The 18,242-nt window shown below is 44.5% G+C and overlaps 1 protein-coding gene across 3 annotated transcripts in view; it reads right to left on the bottom strand.

Moving 5' to 3' along the window:
• The window catches only part of SARNP (SAP domain containing ribonucleoprotein), a 67,866-nt gene that overhangs the window by 7,416 nt on the left and 42,208 nt on the right, over window positions 1–18,242 (bottom strand). For all 3 annotated transcript variants that reach the window (XR_749541.2, XM_010377845.2, XM_010377844.2), the window contains exon 10: window positions 2,498–2,587. Coding sequence is in view for 2 of the 3 variants with exons in the window: in XM_010377845.2 (XP_010376147.1) it covers window positions 2,498–2,587 (90 nt within the window). In the remaining variant the exon portion in view is untranslated. The remainder of the gene's footprint in view (window positions 1–2,497; window positions 2,588–18,242) is intronic.

The following is an 18,242-nucleotide window of genomic DNA, read 5'->3' as shown; positions in this document are numbered from 1 at the left end:
AACTGATCTGATTCTAAAATTTTCAGGGTTTAATTTACAAGACTAACTCTGACACTTATTCATAAAGAAGCTTTTCATAGGCTGGGCGCAGTGGCTCACGCCTGTAATCCCAGGACTTTGAGAGGCCCAGACAGGCAGATCATGAGGTCAGGAGTTTGAGGCCAGCCTGACCAACACGGCGAAACCCCGTCTCTATGAAAAATACAAAAATTAGCCAGGTGTGGTGGTGCGCGCCTGTAATGCCAGGTACTCAGGAGGCTGAGGCAGAAGAATCACTTGAACCCGGGAGGCGGAGGTTGCAGTAAGCTGAGATCGTGCCACCACACTCCAGCCTGGACGACAGAGCAAGACTCTGTCTCAAAAAAAAAAAAACCTTTTCATAAAGCATTATCCTGTTGGTACAGTCCTCAAGATAGTAAGTTTTTGTAAGATATGGGCATTTCTTCCACCATGATTGTAAGCTTCCTGAGGCCTCCCCAGAAGCCAAGCAGATGCCAGCACCATGCTTCCCAGTCTCATGTATTTCTCCTTTATTGCAATGCAAGAACAGCCTAATATACTTTTTTTTTCTTTTTTTTTTTGAGACGGTCTTTCTCTGTTGCCCAGACTGGAAGTGCAGTGGTGCAATCTGGGCTCACTGCAACCTCTACCTCATCCTCTGGAGTAGCTGGGACTACAGGTACATGCCACCACACCCAGCTAATTTTTTTTTTTTTTTTTTTTTTTTTTTTTGAGACGGAGTCTCGCTCTGTCACCCAGGCTGGAGTTCAGTGGCCAGATCTCGGCTCACTTCAAGCTCTGTGTCCCGGGTTTATGCCATTCTCCTGCCTCAGCCTCCCGAGTAGCTGGGACCACAGGCGCCCACCACCTCGTCCGGCTAGTTTTTTTGTATTTTTTAGTAGAGACGGGGTTTCAACGTGTTAGCCAGGATGGTCTCAATCTCCTGACCTTGTGATCCACCCGTCTCGGCCTCCCAAAGTGCTGGGATTACAGGCTTGAGCCACCGTGCCCAGCCACCCAGCTAATTTTTAAAAAACTTTTAGTAGAGATGAGGTCTCACTATGTTGCTCAGGCTGGTTTCCAACTCCTGACCTCAAGTGATCCTCCCACACTGCTCTCCTAAAGTGCTGGGATTCTTTCATTTTGAGAAACTATCTGTAAACAAAGTGACAAGAACAGGAAATCTCATTTGAGTCCATTGTCCTTTTCCAGAAGGGAGTTAGGCACAACCAGTACTTATTAAATATTTTAAAACTATCCCTTTTTACACAGAATCGTTTCATTCTTTAAATATCACTTTGAGGTAGGTATATTATCTCCACTTCCTGGATGATGAAACTGAGGCTCAGGAAGTACTATAACTTATTAATACTAAGTGGCAAAGCCTTTTTTTCTTTTTCTTTTTTTTTTTTGAGACCAAGTCTCACTCTGTAGCCCAGGCTGGAGTACAGTGGCATGATCTTGGCTCACTGCAACCTCTGCCTCCCAGTTTCAAGAGATTCTCAAGTCTCAGTCTCCAGAGTAGCTGGGATTACAGGCACACGCCACTGCACCCAGCTAAGTTTTTGTGTTTTTAGTAGAGATGGGGTTTCACCATGTTGGCCAGGCTGATCTTGAACTCCCAACCTCAATCTGCCCGCCTTAGCCTCCCAAAGTGCTAGGATTACAGGCATGAGCCACCGTGCCCGGCCGCCTTTTTCTTTTTTGAGACAGGGTCTCACTCTATTGCCCAGGCTGGAGTACAGTGGCGACACCCAGGTTCACTGCAGCCTTGACCTCCTGGGCTCAAGTGATCCTCCCATCTCAGCCTCCTGTGTAGCTGGGACTACAGGTGTGTGCCACCATGCCTGGCTAATTTTTGTATTCTTAGTAGAGACAGGGTTTCTCCATGTTGCCCAGGCTCGTCTCGAACTCCTGGGCTCAAGAGATCTGCCTGCCTCAGCCTCCCAAAATGCTAGGATTACAGGCATGAGCCACCACACCCAGCACAGAGCCACTTTTAAAATCCAAGCCTACCTGATTCCAAACGTTATACTCTTTGCCACTAGTCTAACAGACTCTAACACTGAATTAAGTATATTGATGGAATTCAGTGTTGCCACTTCATCCAGAAAAAAATTTATCAAGAAAAAGGCAAAATATTTGGGCACTTAAGAAGTAGATGGATGGCCAGACATAGTGGCTCATGCCTATAATAATCCCAACAATTTGGGAGCTGAGTGCAGAGGATCGCTTGAGTTCAGGAGTTTGAGACCAGCCTGAGCAACAGAATGAGACCCCATCTCTACTTAAATAAATAAATAAGAAGTAGGTGGGAAAACAGTGTTTCTCTACTCAGTTTATTCACTCACTTCCAGAGTAACAGAGACCCCATCTCTACTTAAATAGGTAAATAAATAAATAAATATAAATAGGTGGGGAAACAATATTTCTCCATTCAGTTTATTCACTCTAATTTCCCTTCAAGGTCTATAAAGCATTCCAGGTATATTTTTACCTCTGTATCCTCTGTGGTTCCAGTTCCAGCTGAACTTGTGACAATCCCAAATCGCTCCTTCCTCTTTTTCAGTTTCTCATCATCTTCAGACTGTTCAGGAACAAAGGAAAGAACTGAAACAAACTAGCCTCCATTCACCAAGTAAATGGGAATGAAATGATAACTTATTGGTCACAAGGTGCTAACCAACCTTGCACCAAGAACTAAGGATCACATAAAGAGATAAGATACGTAATAAACTGAATAAGCTAGCATATACTATATTGTACCCAGAATGACTAAAAACTTAATTTTAGGCAGGGCCTCAATACTCATAAGACAAGTAGAGTAAATAAACAGTAAGAGGCCGGGCATGGTGGCCCACGCCTATAATCCCAGCACTTTGGGAGGCTGAGGTGGGTGGATCCGGAGGTCAACACCAGCCTGGCCAAGATGGTGAAACCCCATTTCTGCTAAAAATACAAAAAAATTAGCCGGGTGAGGTGGCAGCCGCCTGTAATCTCAACTACCAGGGAGGCTAAGGCAGAGAACTGCTTGAACCTGGGAAGCAGAGGTTGCACTAAGCTGAAATTGCACTACTGCACTCCAGCCTGGGTGACAGAGCAAGACTCTGTCTCAAAAAAATAAACAAATAAAATAAACAGTAAGAAACACCCATAAAACAAATTTCTATGCTCAAGCAATTTTGGCAGTTGAGGGATATGGAAAACTAAGGTTTCACTGAGTTAACACCCAGTTACACCTAATAACACCTAGTTAGAAGGTACCCAAACTACTTGTTGAACACTGCTTACACATTAACAAGGAAAGAAAGGGGAAGAGGACCAGAGTGGTATTTCTGAAAAACTTATTTGCTTGAAACACCCAGCAAAGCCATAGAAGGCTTCTTTGAAATGATTCTTAAAACAGGTCAATCAAGGTGACAGCCACGGTCAACTCTCTAAGAGAGATGCTGTGGACATTTTCCAACTGTGAAACTCATGATGTCTGCCTGGGAATGAGAGAATATTTCAGTTTACCATGAGTTGGAGCTGGCCATTATCCTACGTGTTGGACATCATTCATGTCCAACACTGTTCAGTATAAGAGTCTATATATTTTCCTATCAGAACCTAAACCCTACCACTTTATTTAGCCCACTTTAACAGTTATTTTCTCTTTCTCCACCTTCCCCTCACATTTTATCACCAGTCATCAGAAGCTCAGCCTCAGGATTAGAAAACATCTGAAATCAGGTAGGCTCCTCAGGTGTCTTTCCCCCAGGAAGGATTTTCTAAAATTTGGCATATATATACAAAGATCTCATTCTCTCATAATCTCAAGAGACCTTCTACTCCCTACACATGTACCCATCCTCACTAAAGAGCAGGACAGTTTCTTTGACTTTATTTACATAAGTTAACCCAACAGAAGGACAGATCAGAAGAGTTCAAACAAGGGCACGGTGGCTCACACCTGTAATTCCAGCACTTTGGGAGGCCAAGGCAGGCAGATCACTTGAGGTCAGGAGTTGGAGACCAGCCTGGCCAACATGGTGAAACCTGTCTTTAATAAACATACAAAAATTAGCCAGGTATGGCAGCAGGTGCCTGTAATCTCAGCTACTTGGGAGGCTGAGGCAAGAAAATAGCTTGAACCCGAGAGGCGGAGGTTACAGCGAGCTGAGATCATGCCATTGCAGTCCAACCTGGGCGACAGAGCGGGACTCCATCTCAAAAGAGTTCAAACAAACCACTTTTTTTCTTTTCTTTTTTTTGAGACAGAGTCTTACTTCGTTACCTAGGCTGGAGTGCAGTGGCACAATCTCAGCTAACTGCAACCTGTGCCTCCTGAGTAGCTGGACTACAGACATGCACCACCACGCCCGGCCAATTTTGTATTTTTAGTTGAGACGGGGTTTTTCCAAATTAGCCAGGCTGGTCTCGAACTCCCAACCTCAGGTGATCCGCCCGCCTCAGCCTCCCAAAGTGCTGGGATTACAGGTGTGAGCCACCACACCCGGCCTCAACCCAACTTTTAAAGAATGTCTGTGTGGTGCTTCTGAGCTGGATTTGTTTTTAAACCCCAAGGAAATTATATTCCTACAGTCCATAGGCAGGCTGTCTCTCTGGGTGTCCCAAAACTACAGGGTCAAAAGCAAAGGTAACCAAAAGACCTACAGAAACACAGGAATTTTTCAATGCCTCTACTCTCAACCCCAACTAAGGAGTTGCCTTTGTCCCTGTGGCCACAGCAGCCACCTGTACAAATTAAAAGCAGGGCAGCTATCCAGCTTTCTGTACTCAGTTTAACTAGTCCACCTGTCTGAACACAGCAGGCAGGAGTACTGTCTTGGTCTTTAACTCTTTCAGCTTGAGAAAGATGTTCATTTTCTCCCTTTTGCTGCATCTGCTTTCTAGTGAGTAGGAAGGGACCTAAGAAAGAATGACGGTTACAAAGCAATTAAGAATCCTATACAAGTTATCATTTAATCACAGTGTTGGGATTACAGGCGTGAGCCACCGCACCCAGGCTCATTTACTACTTTTATTTTCATTTTTGCAGAGAGGGGGGTCTCGCTATGTTTCCCAGGCTAGTCTTGAACTCCTGGGCTCAAATCAATCCTCTTGCCTCGGTCTTCCAAAGTGTTGGGATTACAGGTGTAAGCCACTGTACCTGGCATCATTTACTTCTTATAATAATCCCATGGAGTAGGCACTATAATTAAATTCATTCCATAGACAGGAAAACTGAGTCTTGAAGAGATTAAGTGACTCACCCAAAATTTCACAAATAATACAAGGATTGGAATCCAGGACATTTTACTCAGCAATCCACTTTCTTAGCTTTACCACCTCCTCAAGGTATCTCACTTAAGTATTTCTTTGGAAGAACAGTAGGACAATTAAGTGCTTAATTCAGAAGGAAGAAGGATCATCAGAACCCTTAGCTAAAAAAACTTGTAAATTTTGATTACTTCACTCAAATAATCAGGTCAAGAATACTAGGACCCCTTCTTTCTAGCGTACCATATACCTACAATTTATAAATAACAGTATCTAGGGAAAGGGCTCCAGTTAGTAATCTCGTACTAATGTTTTTCTCAGCTGAATCTGTTTCTAATTTTGCCTCATTGGCTATTCTATTTGTTGAGATGTAATAAAAGAATAAGGGGCTAGGAGCAGTGGCTCACACCTGCAATCCTAGCACTTTGGGAAAATTCCAGGAAGGATTTTCTAAAATCACCTGAGGTTGGGAGTTCGAGACCAGCCTGACCAACATGGAGAAGCCCCGTCTCTACTAAAAACACAAAATTAGGCTGGGTGCGGTGGCTCACGCCTGTAATCCTAGCACTTTGGGAGGCCGAGGCGGGTGGATCACCTGAGGTCAGGAGTTCAAGACCAGCCTGACCAACATGGAGAAACCCCATCTCTACTAAAAATACAAAATTAGCCAGGTGTGGTGATGCATGCCTGTAATCCCAGTTACTCAGGAGGCTGAGGCAGAAGAATCTCTTGAACCTAGGAGGCGGAGGTTGCAGTGAGCCGAGATCACGACATTCTCCAGCCTGGGCAACAAGAACAAAACTCCATCTCAAAAAAAATAAGGCTAAAAATAAGAATAAGGCTGGACGCAGTGGCTCACGCCTGTAATCCCAGCACTTTGGGAAGCCGAGGCAGGCAGATCACAAGGTCAGGAGATTGAGACCACCCTGGCCAACACAGTGAAACCCTGTCTCTACTAAAAAAATACAAAAATTAGCTGGGCATAGTGGCACACGCCTGTAGTCCCTACTCAGGAAGCAGAGGCAGGAAAATCACTTGAACCCAGGAGGCGGAGGTTGCAGTGAGCCAAGATCGCACTACTGCACTCCAGCCTGGTGACAGAGCCCAGACTCCGTCTCACAAGAAAAAAAAAAGAATAAGGTTTCCAACAAACATTAAGTCCCACCACATTTTTTACTAACAAAGTCAAGAGGGAAAGTTTTCTTGATCTACTACCACTAAGATAAAGTGAATATAGAATATAAATAGAGATTTCAAATTGAGAACCTCTAGAATGTTCTAGTTGATATATCTTCACTAAGTCTCCTGGCCAAGTAGGAAACAGTTTTCAGGAAAATAAATGGAGGCTCTCTTCTTGTGGAGAGGCAAGACTAGACCACTATCTTGTTAAACTACCATTATAAACTATTTTCCCATTCAATTTAGCACTAGCAGTACTTCAGCAAGTTCAAATCACAAAGGAGATAAGACTTTTGAAACTCAGAGATTATATTAGCACAAACCCTGAGGCCACGCCCTCCCCCAATGTATGTCCACTTGGAATGTGCGGGCCAGTTTTGCTCCTGGTTCTTTATTTTGCTATATCCTGAAATGGGGAGTCTGATTTCTCCATTAGCCACCTGCCTCGCTCCCCACCTTTTTAAGAGACAAGGCCTCACTCTGTTGCCATGCTGTAGTGCAATAGCATGATCATGGCTCACCGAAATGTTGAATTCCTGGGCTCAAGTAATCCTCCTACCTTAGCCTCCTGAGTAGCTAGGACTACAGGTATGTGCCATGCCTGGCTTTTTTTTTAAAAATAGAGACAGGGTCTTGCTATGTCGCCCAGGCTGGTTTCAAACTCCTGGACTCAAGCAATCCTTTCACCTCACCTCCCAAAGTGCTGCGATTACAGGCATGAGCCACCACACCCAGTCTAGCTTCCCTCTTGAATAAGATCTTTGGTGCCTCTTCCAGAGATACAGGCAGAGCATCTGTTCTAAACCCATCAGGGGTTCCAGGGGAAACAACAACAACAACAATACATCTTTCCCCCAACTCCCCACAAATAGATTGCCCTTCCCTCCCCACCCAGCACCCCTCAGCTCCTCTCTTAAAGCCTCTTTCCTCCTTTCCCTGCAGGGAAAGTGCACAACTGGGCCCAGTAAATCAACACAGTTCTAATGATCTCTCTCACTTGACCCTTCTAGCGTGACGGTGTCGCATGGAAACAAATGTACAATAAACTTCACTCCATCTTTAGCTCCTTGCTGACAGGTTTTGATTCATGGGATGGCGAAACCCATCTGAGGGAAATTACCTCGATCAAAACGCATGTCTCTCTGCATTCATCAGGCCAATGCTTCCTCAGGCCATGCTCAAGTGCACAAATGGGGTTGTGGCATCTGCAGGCAGCAGTGACCCCTCTAGCTCAGTGTCACATGCATTTGCAAACCTTTCCCTTCTTCATCCCTCCCCCACTACCCTCCCTCAAATCCTCAACTACTAACAAATCTCTTTTTTCTTCCCATGCCTACTGCTGTGTGAGAAGAGAAGTGCTTGAGTCTGAAGTGCCCTCATTTCCTATCAAATCTATACTCCTAAAAACAAACAACTTGCACACAAAATTAAAAAGAAAACTGTCCTTACTGGCCAAACACAGGCATTGGAAGTTCAGGTTAATCCATACATTTCAATTCCTCCCTCCTCTTCCTTCTCAAGATTTAAAACACCAAGCCAAGCAACTGACGGATGCCAGTAATTTCAATATATGCAACCCTCATGGTACCCAATACTTGCCTTGTTTGCTTTCCTTAAGATCTCATTTATAAAAAAGAGAAATAACTGTGCAATACCTGCCTTGTTTGCTTTCCTTAAGATCTCATTTATAAAAATGAGAAATAACTGTGCAAAAGAAGAGAGAGTACCTATATAAGAACATAAAGCGTAGTTTTTGGGGTTTTTTGTTTTTTGATTTTTTTTGTTGTTGTTTTGAGACAGTCTCGCTCTGTCACCCAGGCTGGAGTGTAGTGGCTTGATGTCGGCTCACTGCAACCTCCACCTCCCAGGCTCAAGGGAGCTTCTTACCTCAGCCTCCCAAGCAGCTGGGACCACAGGCGCAAGCCAATACGCCCAGGTAATTTTTGTATTTTTTGTAGAGAGAGGGTTTCACCATGTTGCCCGGGCTGGTCTTGAACTCCTAAGCTCAAGCAATCTACCCGCCTCTGCCTCCCAGTCTCTGCCTCCCAAAGTGCTGGGATTACAGGAATGAACCACCATGCCCAGCCCCAGGGTCTATATTTAATAAAACCAAATACCCTTACTATCATTGTATTTTCCATTGTAGAATACAGTTCCAAACTGAGCCCTTGAAAACAATACCTGGAAGAGAAAAGACAGACATTCAAGCCTGCTCTAAGATACAAATTACATTTGCACACAGGAACTATAAAACGTATTTAATAAATGTTAGCTATTACTTTTATTGCCGTATTGCTCCTGGTCCTTGAAACTAAGTTTGAGATCACAATCAAAATTTAAGCTAACAATGCCATTCATTCTTCTAGATAAGAAGTGAAATCATGGTGGCCTAGTATGGTGGTTCACACCTGCCATCCCAAGCACTTTGGGAGGCCGAGGTGGGAGGATTGCTTGAGCTCAGGAGTTCAAAACCAACCTGGACAACATAGTGAGATCCCATCACTTAAAAAAAGAAATTTAGCTGGGCATGGTGGTACATGCCTGTGGTTCCAGCTACTCGAGACTCGAGAGGCTGATGGGGGAGGATTGCTTGAGCCAAGGAGGTTGAGGCTGCAGTGGGCCATTGTCATACCACTGCACTTCAGTCTGGGCAACAGAGTGAGATCTTGTCTCAAAAATATACAAATACAAATAAACAAATAAATAAATGAGCGAAATCACCAAAGGCTGGTAAGAATCAGATCCATTACCAAGGCAACAATAAAACTCCCTTTAGCTGCAAGAAAAATGAGTATATACTTGGACAGATGACTAAGGGTTAAATTTTGGGTTGTGGAAGAACAGTTACTGGACAAAATCAGTCTTCTCCACAAAGTCCTATTAACCATCTCCCTCCCTCCCTCCCCCCCCCCCCCCGCCTTTTTATTTATTTATTTAGAGACGGAGTCTCACTCTGTCATCAGGCTGGAGTGCAATGGCGCGATATCGGCTCACTGCAACCTCTGTCTCCCAGGTTCCGGCGATTCTTCTGCCCCAGCCTCCCAAGTAGCTGGGATTACAGGTGCCCATCACCATGCCCAGCTAATTTTTTTTGGTACTTTTAGTAGAGACAGGGTTTCTCCATGTTGGCCTGGCTGGTCTCAAACTCCTGACCTCAGGTGATTCACCTGCCTCAGCCTCCCACAATGCTGGGATTACAGGCGTGAACCACCGTGACGGGCCCTCTTATTTATTTTTTTGAGACCAAGTCCCACTCTATTGCCCAAGCTGGAGTGTAGTGGTGCGATCTCAGTTCACTGCAACCCCCGACTCCCCGGTTCTTGAGATTCTCCTGCCTCGGCCTCTGGAGTAGCTGAGATTACAGGTGCCCGCCACCACCACACCAGGCTAATTTTTGTATTTTTAGTACAGACAGGGTTTCACCAAGTCAGCCAGGCTGGTCTTGAACTCCTGACCTCAGGTGATCTGCCCGCCGCAGCCTCCCAAAGTGCTGAGATTACAGGCATGAGCCACCACACCCAGCCTCTTTCTTTTTTTGAGACAAAGTCTCATTCTGTTGCCCAGGGTGGAGTGGAGTGCAATGGCATAATCTTGGTTCACTGCAATCTCTGCCTCCTGGGTTCAAGCAATTCTCCTGTCTCAGTCTCTCGAGTAGCTGGGATTACAGGCGTGAGCCCGATGCCCAGTTAATTTTGTGTATTTTTAGTAGAGATGAGGTATCACCATGTTGGCCAGGCTGGTCTCAAACTCCTGACCTCAAGTGATACACCCACCTCAGCCTCCCAAAGTGCTGGGATTACAGATGTGAGCCATCACGCCAGGTCAAACTATCTTCTCTTTCTCAGACCTTGAAAATCTGGGCTGCTAGGCTTTACTGATTTCATAAACCCTAATAATTAATGACTACCAATAAAAGATATCTATTTAAGGTAATATATGAGAGGATTGGATCTATCTATGTAGATCCAATCCCAGGTTCTCTAAAGGCCCCTGCAGAATCTCTTTCACTGAATTATGTGACATCAACATTTTCAATAGCACTGCAGCCATAAAATTAATTCGTTCATTCACTAGTCAAATGAGTATCTACTTTGGGTCAGGTACTGGGAATACAGAGACGAATAAGATAAAGTTAAGGAATATGATCCTTAACTTCATGGGGCTTATGAATTCACCAAGTTACTATAAAGGTGTATACTACTGTTCTTTACATAACTGCATTATGAGGACTCATGAGGGAAATTTTCTTTCTAGCCCCCAGATCCAAAAGAGTTATGCTTTTCTTAGGCAACTTGTTAAGTTTTTACCTTCTGAATCCTGTAAATAACCATAAACAGCGCAACTGTGCTTTCCCTTTCTACTGGCTGCCATAAGGCTTGGAGCCAAATGTTTGGCCTGTCTTTAGCAAGTGATTTTGAACATACAAATGGTCCCCAACTTACGATGCTTTGACTTAAGATTTTTCAACTTTACAACAGCGAACGATGCATGCTCAGTAGAAACTGTACATGATGTATCCATACAACCATTCTGTTTTTCACTTTCAGTATTCAATAAGTTACAAGAGACATTCAACACTTTATTACAAAATAGGCTTTGTGTTAGATGATTTTGCCCAACTGTAGACTAATGTAAGTGTTCTGGGCATGTTTAAGGTCAACTAGCTAAGCTATGATGTTCAAAAGGTTAGGTGTATTAAACGAATTTTTGACTTAAGATGGTCTTTTTTTTTTTTTTTTTTTTTTAAGATGGAGTCTCGCTCTGTTGCCCAGGCTGACATGCAGTGGCACGATCTCAGCTCACTACAAGCTCTGCCTCCCGGGTTCACGCCATTCTCCTGCCTCAGCCCCTCCAGTAGCTGAGACTACAGGCACCCGCCACCATGCCTGGCTAATTTTTTGTGTGTGTGTTTTTTTAGTAGAGACGGGGTTTCACCATGTTGGCCAGGATGGTCTCGATCTCCTGACCTCGTGATCCGCCTGCCTCGGCCTCCCAGAGTACTGGGATTACAGGCATGAGCCACTGCATCCAGCCTAAGATGAGTTTTTATCAGGATATAACCCACATTGTAAGGTGAGGAGTACTTGTTTTTCTATTAGAAGAGAGAGGCCAGAAGTATTGAGGTGAGAGAGAAACATGAGATCCAGAGATGAAAAGCAAACACACAGAAACAGAGATAGGAATTTAGAAAGCAAGATGAAGTGCAGTTAGTTACAAAGTTGCTGTTGGTCTCTTTAGATGGTACTCCTCTATAAACATTAAAATACTTACTGTCCTGAGAAGAAAAAAGAGATGGGATAAGAGTTACCAGGTTACAACTAGAATTTTTTTTTTTGAGACGGAGTCTCGCTCTGTCACCCAGGCTGGAGTGCAGTGGCGAGATCTCAGCCCACTGCAAGCTCCGCCTCCAGGGTTCAGGCCTTTCTCCTGCCTCAGTCTCCCGAGTAGCTGGGACTATAGGTGCCTGCCACCACGCCCGGCTAGTTTTGTTGTTGTTGTTGTTTTGTTTTGTATTTTTAGTAGAGACGGGGTTTCACCGTGTTAGCCAGGATGGTCTCAATCTCCTGACCTCATGACCCACCCACCTCAGCCTCCCAACGTGTTGGGATTACAGGCACGAGCCACCACGCCCGACCCTGAAATTTTTTTTTTTTTTTTTTTTTTTTTTTTCCCTGAGACAGAGTCTTGCCCTGTCGCCCAGGCTGAAGGGTAATGGCACAATTCCAGCTCACTGTAACCTCCACCTCCTGGGTTCAAATGATTCTCCTGCCTCAGCCTCCCGAGTAGCTGGGATTACAGGTGCCTGCAACCACACCCAGCTAATTTTTGTTTTTTAGTAGAGACAGGGTGTCACCATGTTGGCCAGGCCAGTCTCAAACTCCTGACTTAGTGATCCACCCACCTCGGCCTCCCAAAGTGCTGGGATTACAGGCGTGAGTCACCACACCCAGCCTATAACTAGAAATTTTAAATTAAGGCTTCTTAGCAATGATTTCCATGGCATATATACTGTAGCCAGGAAGTAAGTTGTAAAAGTAAGATCGGATGCAACAATTGGCAGCTGAATACCACAGATATTCTCTAAAGTGTCTGTTCCCTTTTTATAGCAGAGTACCCTTACTATGTCTACCCAAAATGGAGTTCTAACTTTATTTTCTAAACCCAACCTGTGTCTTCAAGATTCAAATTCATGAGAACATTTTTCGAATCTTACTAATTTTAACCTAAATACAATAAAGAATACTGCTTCTTGCTTGTGTGCCATGGCTATTTACTCTGCCAAAAGGGGTCCAATTTGATTTAATTAGCACCCCATGGGTTGTGTGTTGAAAGCATTCACCTTCTTCATCACCTTCTTCAATCTTTTTTTTTTTTTTAAAGACAGAGTTTCGCTCTTGTTGCCCAAGCTGGAGTACAATGACGCAATCTCAGTTCACTGCAACCTCTGCTTCCCAGGTTCAAGTGATTCTCCTGCCTCAGCCTCTCGAGTAGCTGGGATTACAGGCACGTGCCACCATGCCTGGCTGGGGTGGGGTGGGGAGGGTGTGTGTGTGTGTGTGTGTGTGTGTGTGTGTGTGTGTATTTGTGTGTTAGTAGAAACAGGGTTTCACCATGTTAGCCAGGCTGGTCTCGAACTCCTGACCTCAGGTGATCCACCCGCCTCAGCCTCCCAAAGTGCTAGGATTGCAGGTATGAGATACCACGCCCGGCCCACCTTCTTCAATCTTATTACCAGTGCCACTCCGGATCATATAATAAGAAACCAGGATAAACAAAGCAAAGTGTAACCCAAGCATCATTAGGGAATTTGAACTCAGTAATTCCTAAGAACATAAAACATGAGTACTTTTACTGGATTCAAATACGAAACATCGTTATTCTCTGCAACCAAAAGAATTAACCAAGCCAGGCACTGTTCCTGGTCAAGTGTAACAAGCTCACTCACTTATCATCCCTCCTTATACCATGCGTGAGAAGCAGAAATTCCAATCTAAAGAGTCCAGTGAGAAAAATCCTTACAAGCAGCAAGAAGCATTTCAGGGGAGCTCAGGTACTGCTATTATTTTCCCCCCTCAGAAGTCTTTTCCCTAGAGTGATAGAAAAGAGGCTGACAGAGAGCTAAGATGTCATATTTCACAAAAATAACAAATAACTGCCCCCCTCTGTAAATGAGTTACCATATTAAGATGTTAATAGTTCTCAGGCCAGTCTGATTTCCAAGGGAATGCAAGGTAGTATGGAAAAAGGAAAAGAGGGAGCCTTTTGGCCACTTTTCTTGAATCTCAGTGCCACATGACTGATGGCAGGATGAAAAGCAGAGCCTGGGGGCTTTCAGACGATGGTAGATTAATGATGACATGGTCTTGACTTCCCAGAGGTAAAGGTTATGAAACACTCCAGGGTAAGCGAGCTTCCAATTTCATACTCTCAGGATGAATGACAGCAACTGATGGTTATTCTCTCAGAAACACTTGGATGCTTAAAAACACAGCTGTCACCTCCCCTGCCCCAGTTTCTGAAACTGTTTATTCCCGAGCCTTTATGCCAGCCAGACAACAGAACATACGGTGGTCCCAAAAATCAATGCACAGAGCTTAAGTAGATGAAGGTGAGAGACTAGACTAGCAGCAAGTACACCACCTTAGCAAATAACATGGTAGAGACACTCTAACACTATCCACACACATACACCTAACACACCTCCCCAATATAACCATCTTAACCTACTCTCAATAGTCTCTTTCAAGTGTGAGATCAGTATCAACTTTCTAGGGCTGGTAGGGTGCTAGGAACTTTAAAGAGAACATCAGGAATCGTATCTCCTCTTATCTTCACAGGATTTGAAGCCCAAGAACACAGTCAGGTAAGAACTACTCGCTCACTAGGTTCCACCACCTTTTCTTTCTCTTGTCCAAATCAAGCTCTTTCCCCAACCCCCACTCCTCTTCAACCCCAGAGGAGGTCGTTTTGGTCTTGCTCTAGCTGATTGTAGGACAAAGCAAGGCAGGTAGAGGAAATGAAGGCTTCACACTTGAGACCCCCAGAAATCAAGTTTCTATTAAAAGTCCCCATCTCCCTCTCTTAAAAGCCAAGGAGCTGCTGCTTTTAAGGATAAGTGACGCAGAGCCTGGCAGAAATGTCAAGAAGTCAGTAGAGGGAAGCTGAAATTTTTTTTTTTTTTTTTTTTTTTTTTTTTTTTGAGACAGAGTTTTGCTCTTTCTGCCCAGGCTGGAGTGCAATGGCACGATCTCAGCTCACCACAACCTGTCTCCCGGGTTCAAGCGATTCTCCTGCCTCAGCCTCCCGAGAAGATGGGATTACAGGCATGTACCAGCACACCTGGCTAATTTTGTATTTTTTAGTAGAGACAGGGTTTCTCCATGTTGGCCAGGCTGGTCTCTAACTCCCAACCTCAGGTGATCTGCCCACCTCGGCCTCCCAAAGTGCTGGAATTACAGGCATGAGCCATTGTGCCCAGCCTGGGAAGCTGAAACTTTTCAGGAGAGGTGTATGCTGTTTTAGCCAAAACATACAGAGAAGGGACGACAGTTAACTGACCATTCAGAAATTTAAGAGTAAGCACTAGGAAACCAGATTATTTTCATATAAAGTATTTAAAAATGCAGATTTCAGGTCACAACCCAACCTAATAAATCGACATCTCAAAAGGGAAGGCCTACAGAACTGTATTTTAAAAGGTTCCCCGTAACCCTTATGTGCAACCATTATTTGGGGCCAATTTCAAGTAGCTTTGAAAAAATACAGACCAAGTAACTTTTTAAAATTTCTCATCAAGTCCAAAGAAGACTCCCATCCTGCTCCAATTATCTCCTATAAATGCTAAGGGTATTCCAAAGTTTATGCTTCCTACAAACACTATTTCAGCCGCAGAGATGTGAGGCGTAAAAAGAGAGCTGTGACGAAATCACAGAGGATTCTGGGTAGCACACCTGTCTTACTGCTCTCCTACAATTCAAATAGAAAAGCAGAGAGAATCATCATAGTTCAATACAGGAAGAACATGCCGAAACAAGATCAGGGCACACTGCAGTTATGTGGGGAAAAGAGGGAGGCAACTAGGTGGCAGAACACAAAGGCATTTTTTCCTACAGAACTGATACAAAGGAAAAGGAGGAATATCAATAAAGTGGGGGAAAGGCAAAATGGGATTTCTTCTTCTTCTTCTTTTTTTTTTTTTGAGACAGTTTTGCTCTTGTTGCCTAGGCTGGAGTGCAATGGTGTGATCTCTGCTCACTGCAACCTCCACCTCCCAGGTTCAAGTGATTCTCCTGCCTCAGCCTCCTGAGTAGCTGGGATTGCAGGTGCCCACCACCACACCAGCTAATTTTAGTATTTTTAGTAGAGACGGGGTTTCACCATGTTGGCCAGGCTGGTCTCCAACTCCTGACCTCAAGTGATCCACCCGCCTTGGCCTCCCAAAATGCTGAGATTATAGGCATGAGACACTGCACCTGGCCCTTTTTTCTTTTTGAGACAGTCTCTCGCTCTGTCACCCAGGCTGGAGTGCAGTGGCACGATCACAGCTCGCTGCAGCCTGGACCTCCCTGGCTCAAGCAATCCTCCCACCTCAGCCTCCCAAGTAGCTGGGACTTCAGGCATGCCACCCCGCCCAGCTAATTGTTTATTTTCTTGTAGAGACAAGGTCTCACTATACTGCACAGGCTGGTCTTGAACTCTTGACCTCAAAGTGATCCACCCGCCTAGGCCTCCCAAAGTGCTAGGATTACAGGTGTGAGCCACCGTGCCCAGCCTCTTGATCTTGACATTAGAAAGTAATTATTGGTAGGGAGTTTATTGGGGTATAGAGGAGGCAGTTACAGAATTTGCATATCATACCCATGCTTAGGTATGAGGTGGTTGAAAAGAAGGAGCAATTAGAAATGAACAGAGGTGGTACAGTGGCCAATATGGTGAAACCCCATCTCTACTAAAGAAAAAAATACAAAAATTAGCCAGGCGTGGCGGCATGCACCTGTAATCCCAGCTACTCGGGAGGTTGAGGCAGGAGAATCGACTGAACCCAGGAAGTGGAGGTTGCAGTGAACTGAGACTGCATCACTGCACTCCAGTTTGGGTGACGAGAGTGAAACTCCCTCAAAATAAATAAATAAAATAAAGTCCAGATCAAGTATTCCAAATATAATCTTCTCAGTTACATATCTCCCCTGCTAGGGACTTCCAGATTTAATATTTGTTACAAACTCCAAGTGTACAACACCCTGAAAACAAATTTCTATTTGTATTTGTATTTTTTTTTTTTTTTGGAGGTGGAGTCTTGCTCTGTCACCCAGACTGGAGTGCAGTGACGCTATCTTGGCTCACTGCAACCTCTGCCTCCCGGGTTCAAGCCATTCTCCTGCCTCAGCCTCCCAAACAGCTGGGATTACAGGCGCCCACCACCACACCCGGCTAACTTTTTTTGTATTTTTAGTAGAGATAGGGTTTCACCATGTTAGCCAGGATGGTCTCCACCTCCTGACCTCGTGATCTGCCTGCCTTGGCCTCCCAAAGCACTGAGATTACAGGCGCGAGCCACCACACCCGGCCACACATTTCTATTTCTGTCCTAAGAATCTGCTCTGGAAGTTAAAAGGTTAAATTAAAAAAAAAAAAAAAAATGAAAAAGAGATGGACAAGTATGGTGGCTCACACCTGTAAATCCCAGCACTTTAGGAGGCCGAGGTAGGTGGATCACCCGAAGTCAGGAGTTTGAGACCAGCCTGGCCAACATGGTGAAACCCGGCCTCTACCAAAGATACAAAAATTAGCCAGGCGTGGTGGTGCCTACTTGTAGTCCCAGCTACTCAGGAAGCTGAGGCAGGAGAATTGTTTGAACCCAGGAGGCAGAGGTTGCAGTAAGCTGGGATCACACCACTGCACTCCAGCCTGGGAAACAGAGCGAGACTGTCTCAAAAAAAAAAAGAAAGAAAGAAAAAAAAAAAAACTATGAAAAAAAGAGTAGCAAAGGAAGGGGAGAGGAAAAAAGGAGTTAAAATTTTCTAGATCTTAACAAGGGACTTCATATTATATTAAAAATGGGGTCTTTGCTAATTTACAAACATCACCACCAAGTAATCCCCTTAAAGTATCTCCAATTTGGTGTCCTGCCTCGTCCCCACCTCCACCTCCAAAATACTATGGGATCTGACCTCCTTTAGGTATCTGTCATGAAGAGCAACTCTGCTACTTTGGTGAGTACATAAGAAAATGAACTATCCCATAATTGTTCAATCTTATTTTAACTGAACCCACATGTATAAACCTCTCAAGTATTAACATACATTTTAAACATTCCCATTCTGCTGTAGCTCTCACAACATGAGGAGCCTTTAACCAAAATTTCCTATCAAAAAAATTAATCACATACACATATGCCAAAAAATTCCTTCCCCAACACCACTTTATTTCCTCCCATAGAGACTCTGAAGGATATACAGTTGTCCCTCAGAATCCAAGAAGCATTGGTTCCAGGACCACCCCTGCCCCCACCTGCAGATACCAAAATCTGTGGGTGTTCAAGTCCCTTATACAAAATGATATAAGGCTAGGTGCAGTGGCTTCCGCCTGTAATCTAAGCACTTTGAAAGGCAGCAGCACTGCTTGAGCCCAGGAGTTTGAGACTAGCCTGGGCAAAATAGGGAGACCTTGTCTCTGCAAAATAAAATTAGCCGGGCGTGGTGGTGCATGCCTGTGGTCCCAACTACTTGCGGGGAATGAGGTGGGGTTACTTGAGCCTAGGAGGTGGAGGCTGCAGTGAGCCAGGATCTGGGACACAGTAT

The sequence above is a fragment of the Rhinopithecus roxellana genome, chromosome 10 (assembly GCF_007565055.1).
Source record: "Rhinopithecus roxellana isolate Shanxi Qingling chromosome 10, ASM756505v1, whole genome shotgun sequence".
Classification (NCBI taxonomy): domain Eukaryota; kingdom Metazoa; phylum Chordata; class Mammalia; order Primates; family Cercopithecidae; genus Rhinopithecus; species Rhinopithecus roxellana.
The sequence above is the reverse complement of the archived record's forward strand: the minus strand, read 5'-3'. Positions and strand labels throughout refer to the sequence as shown.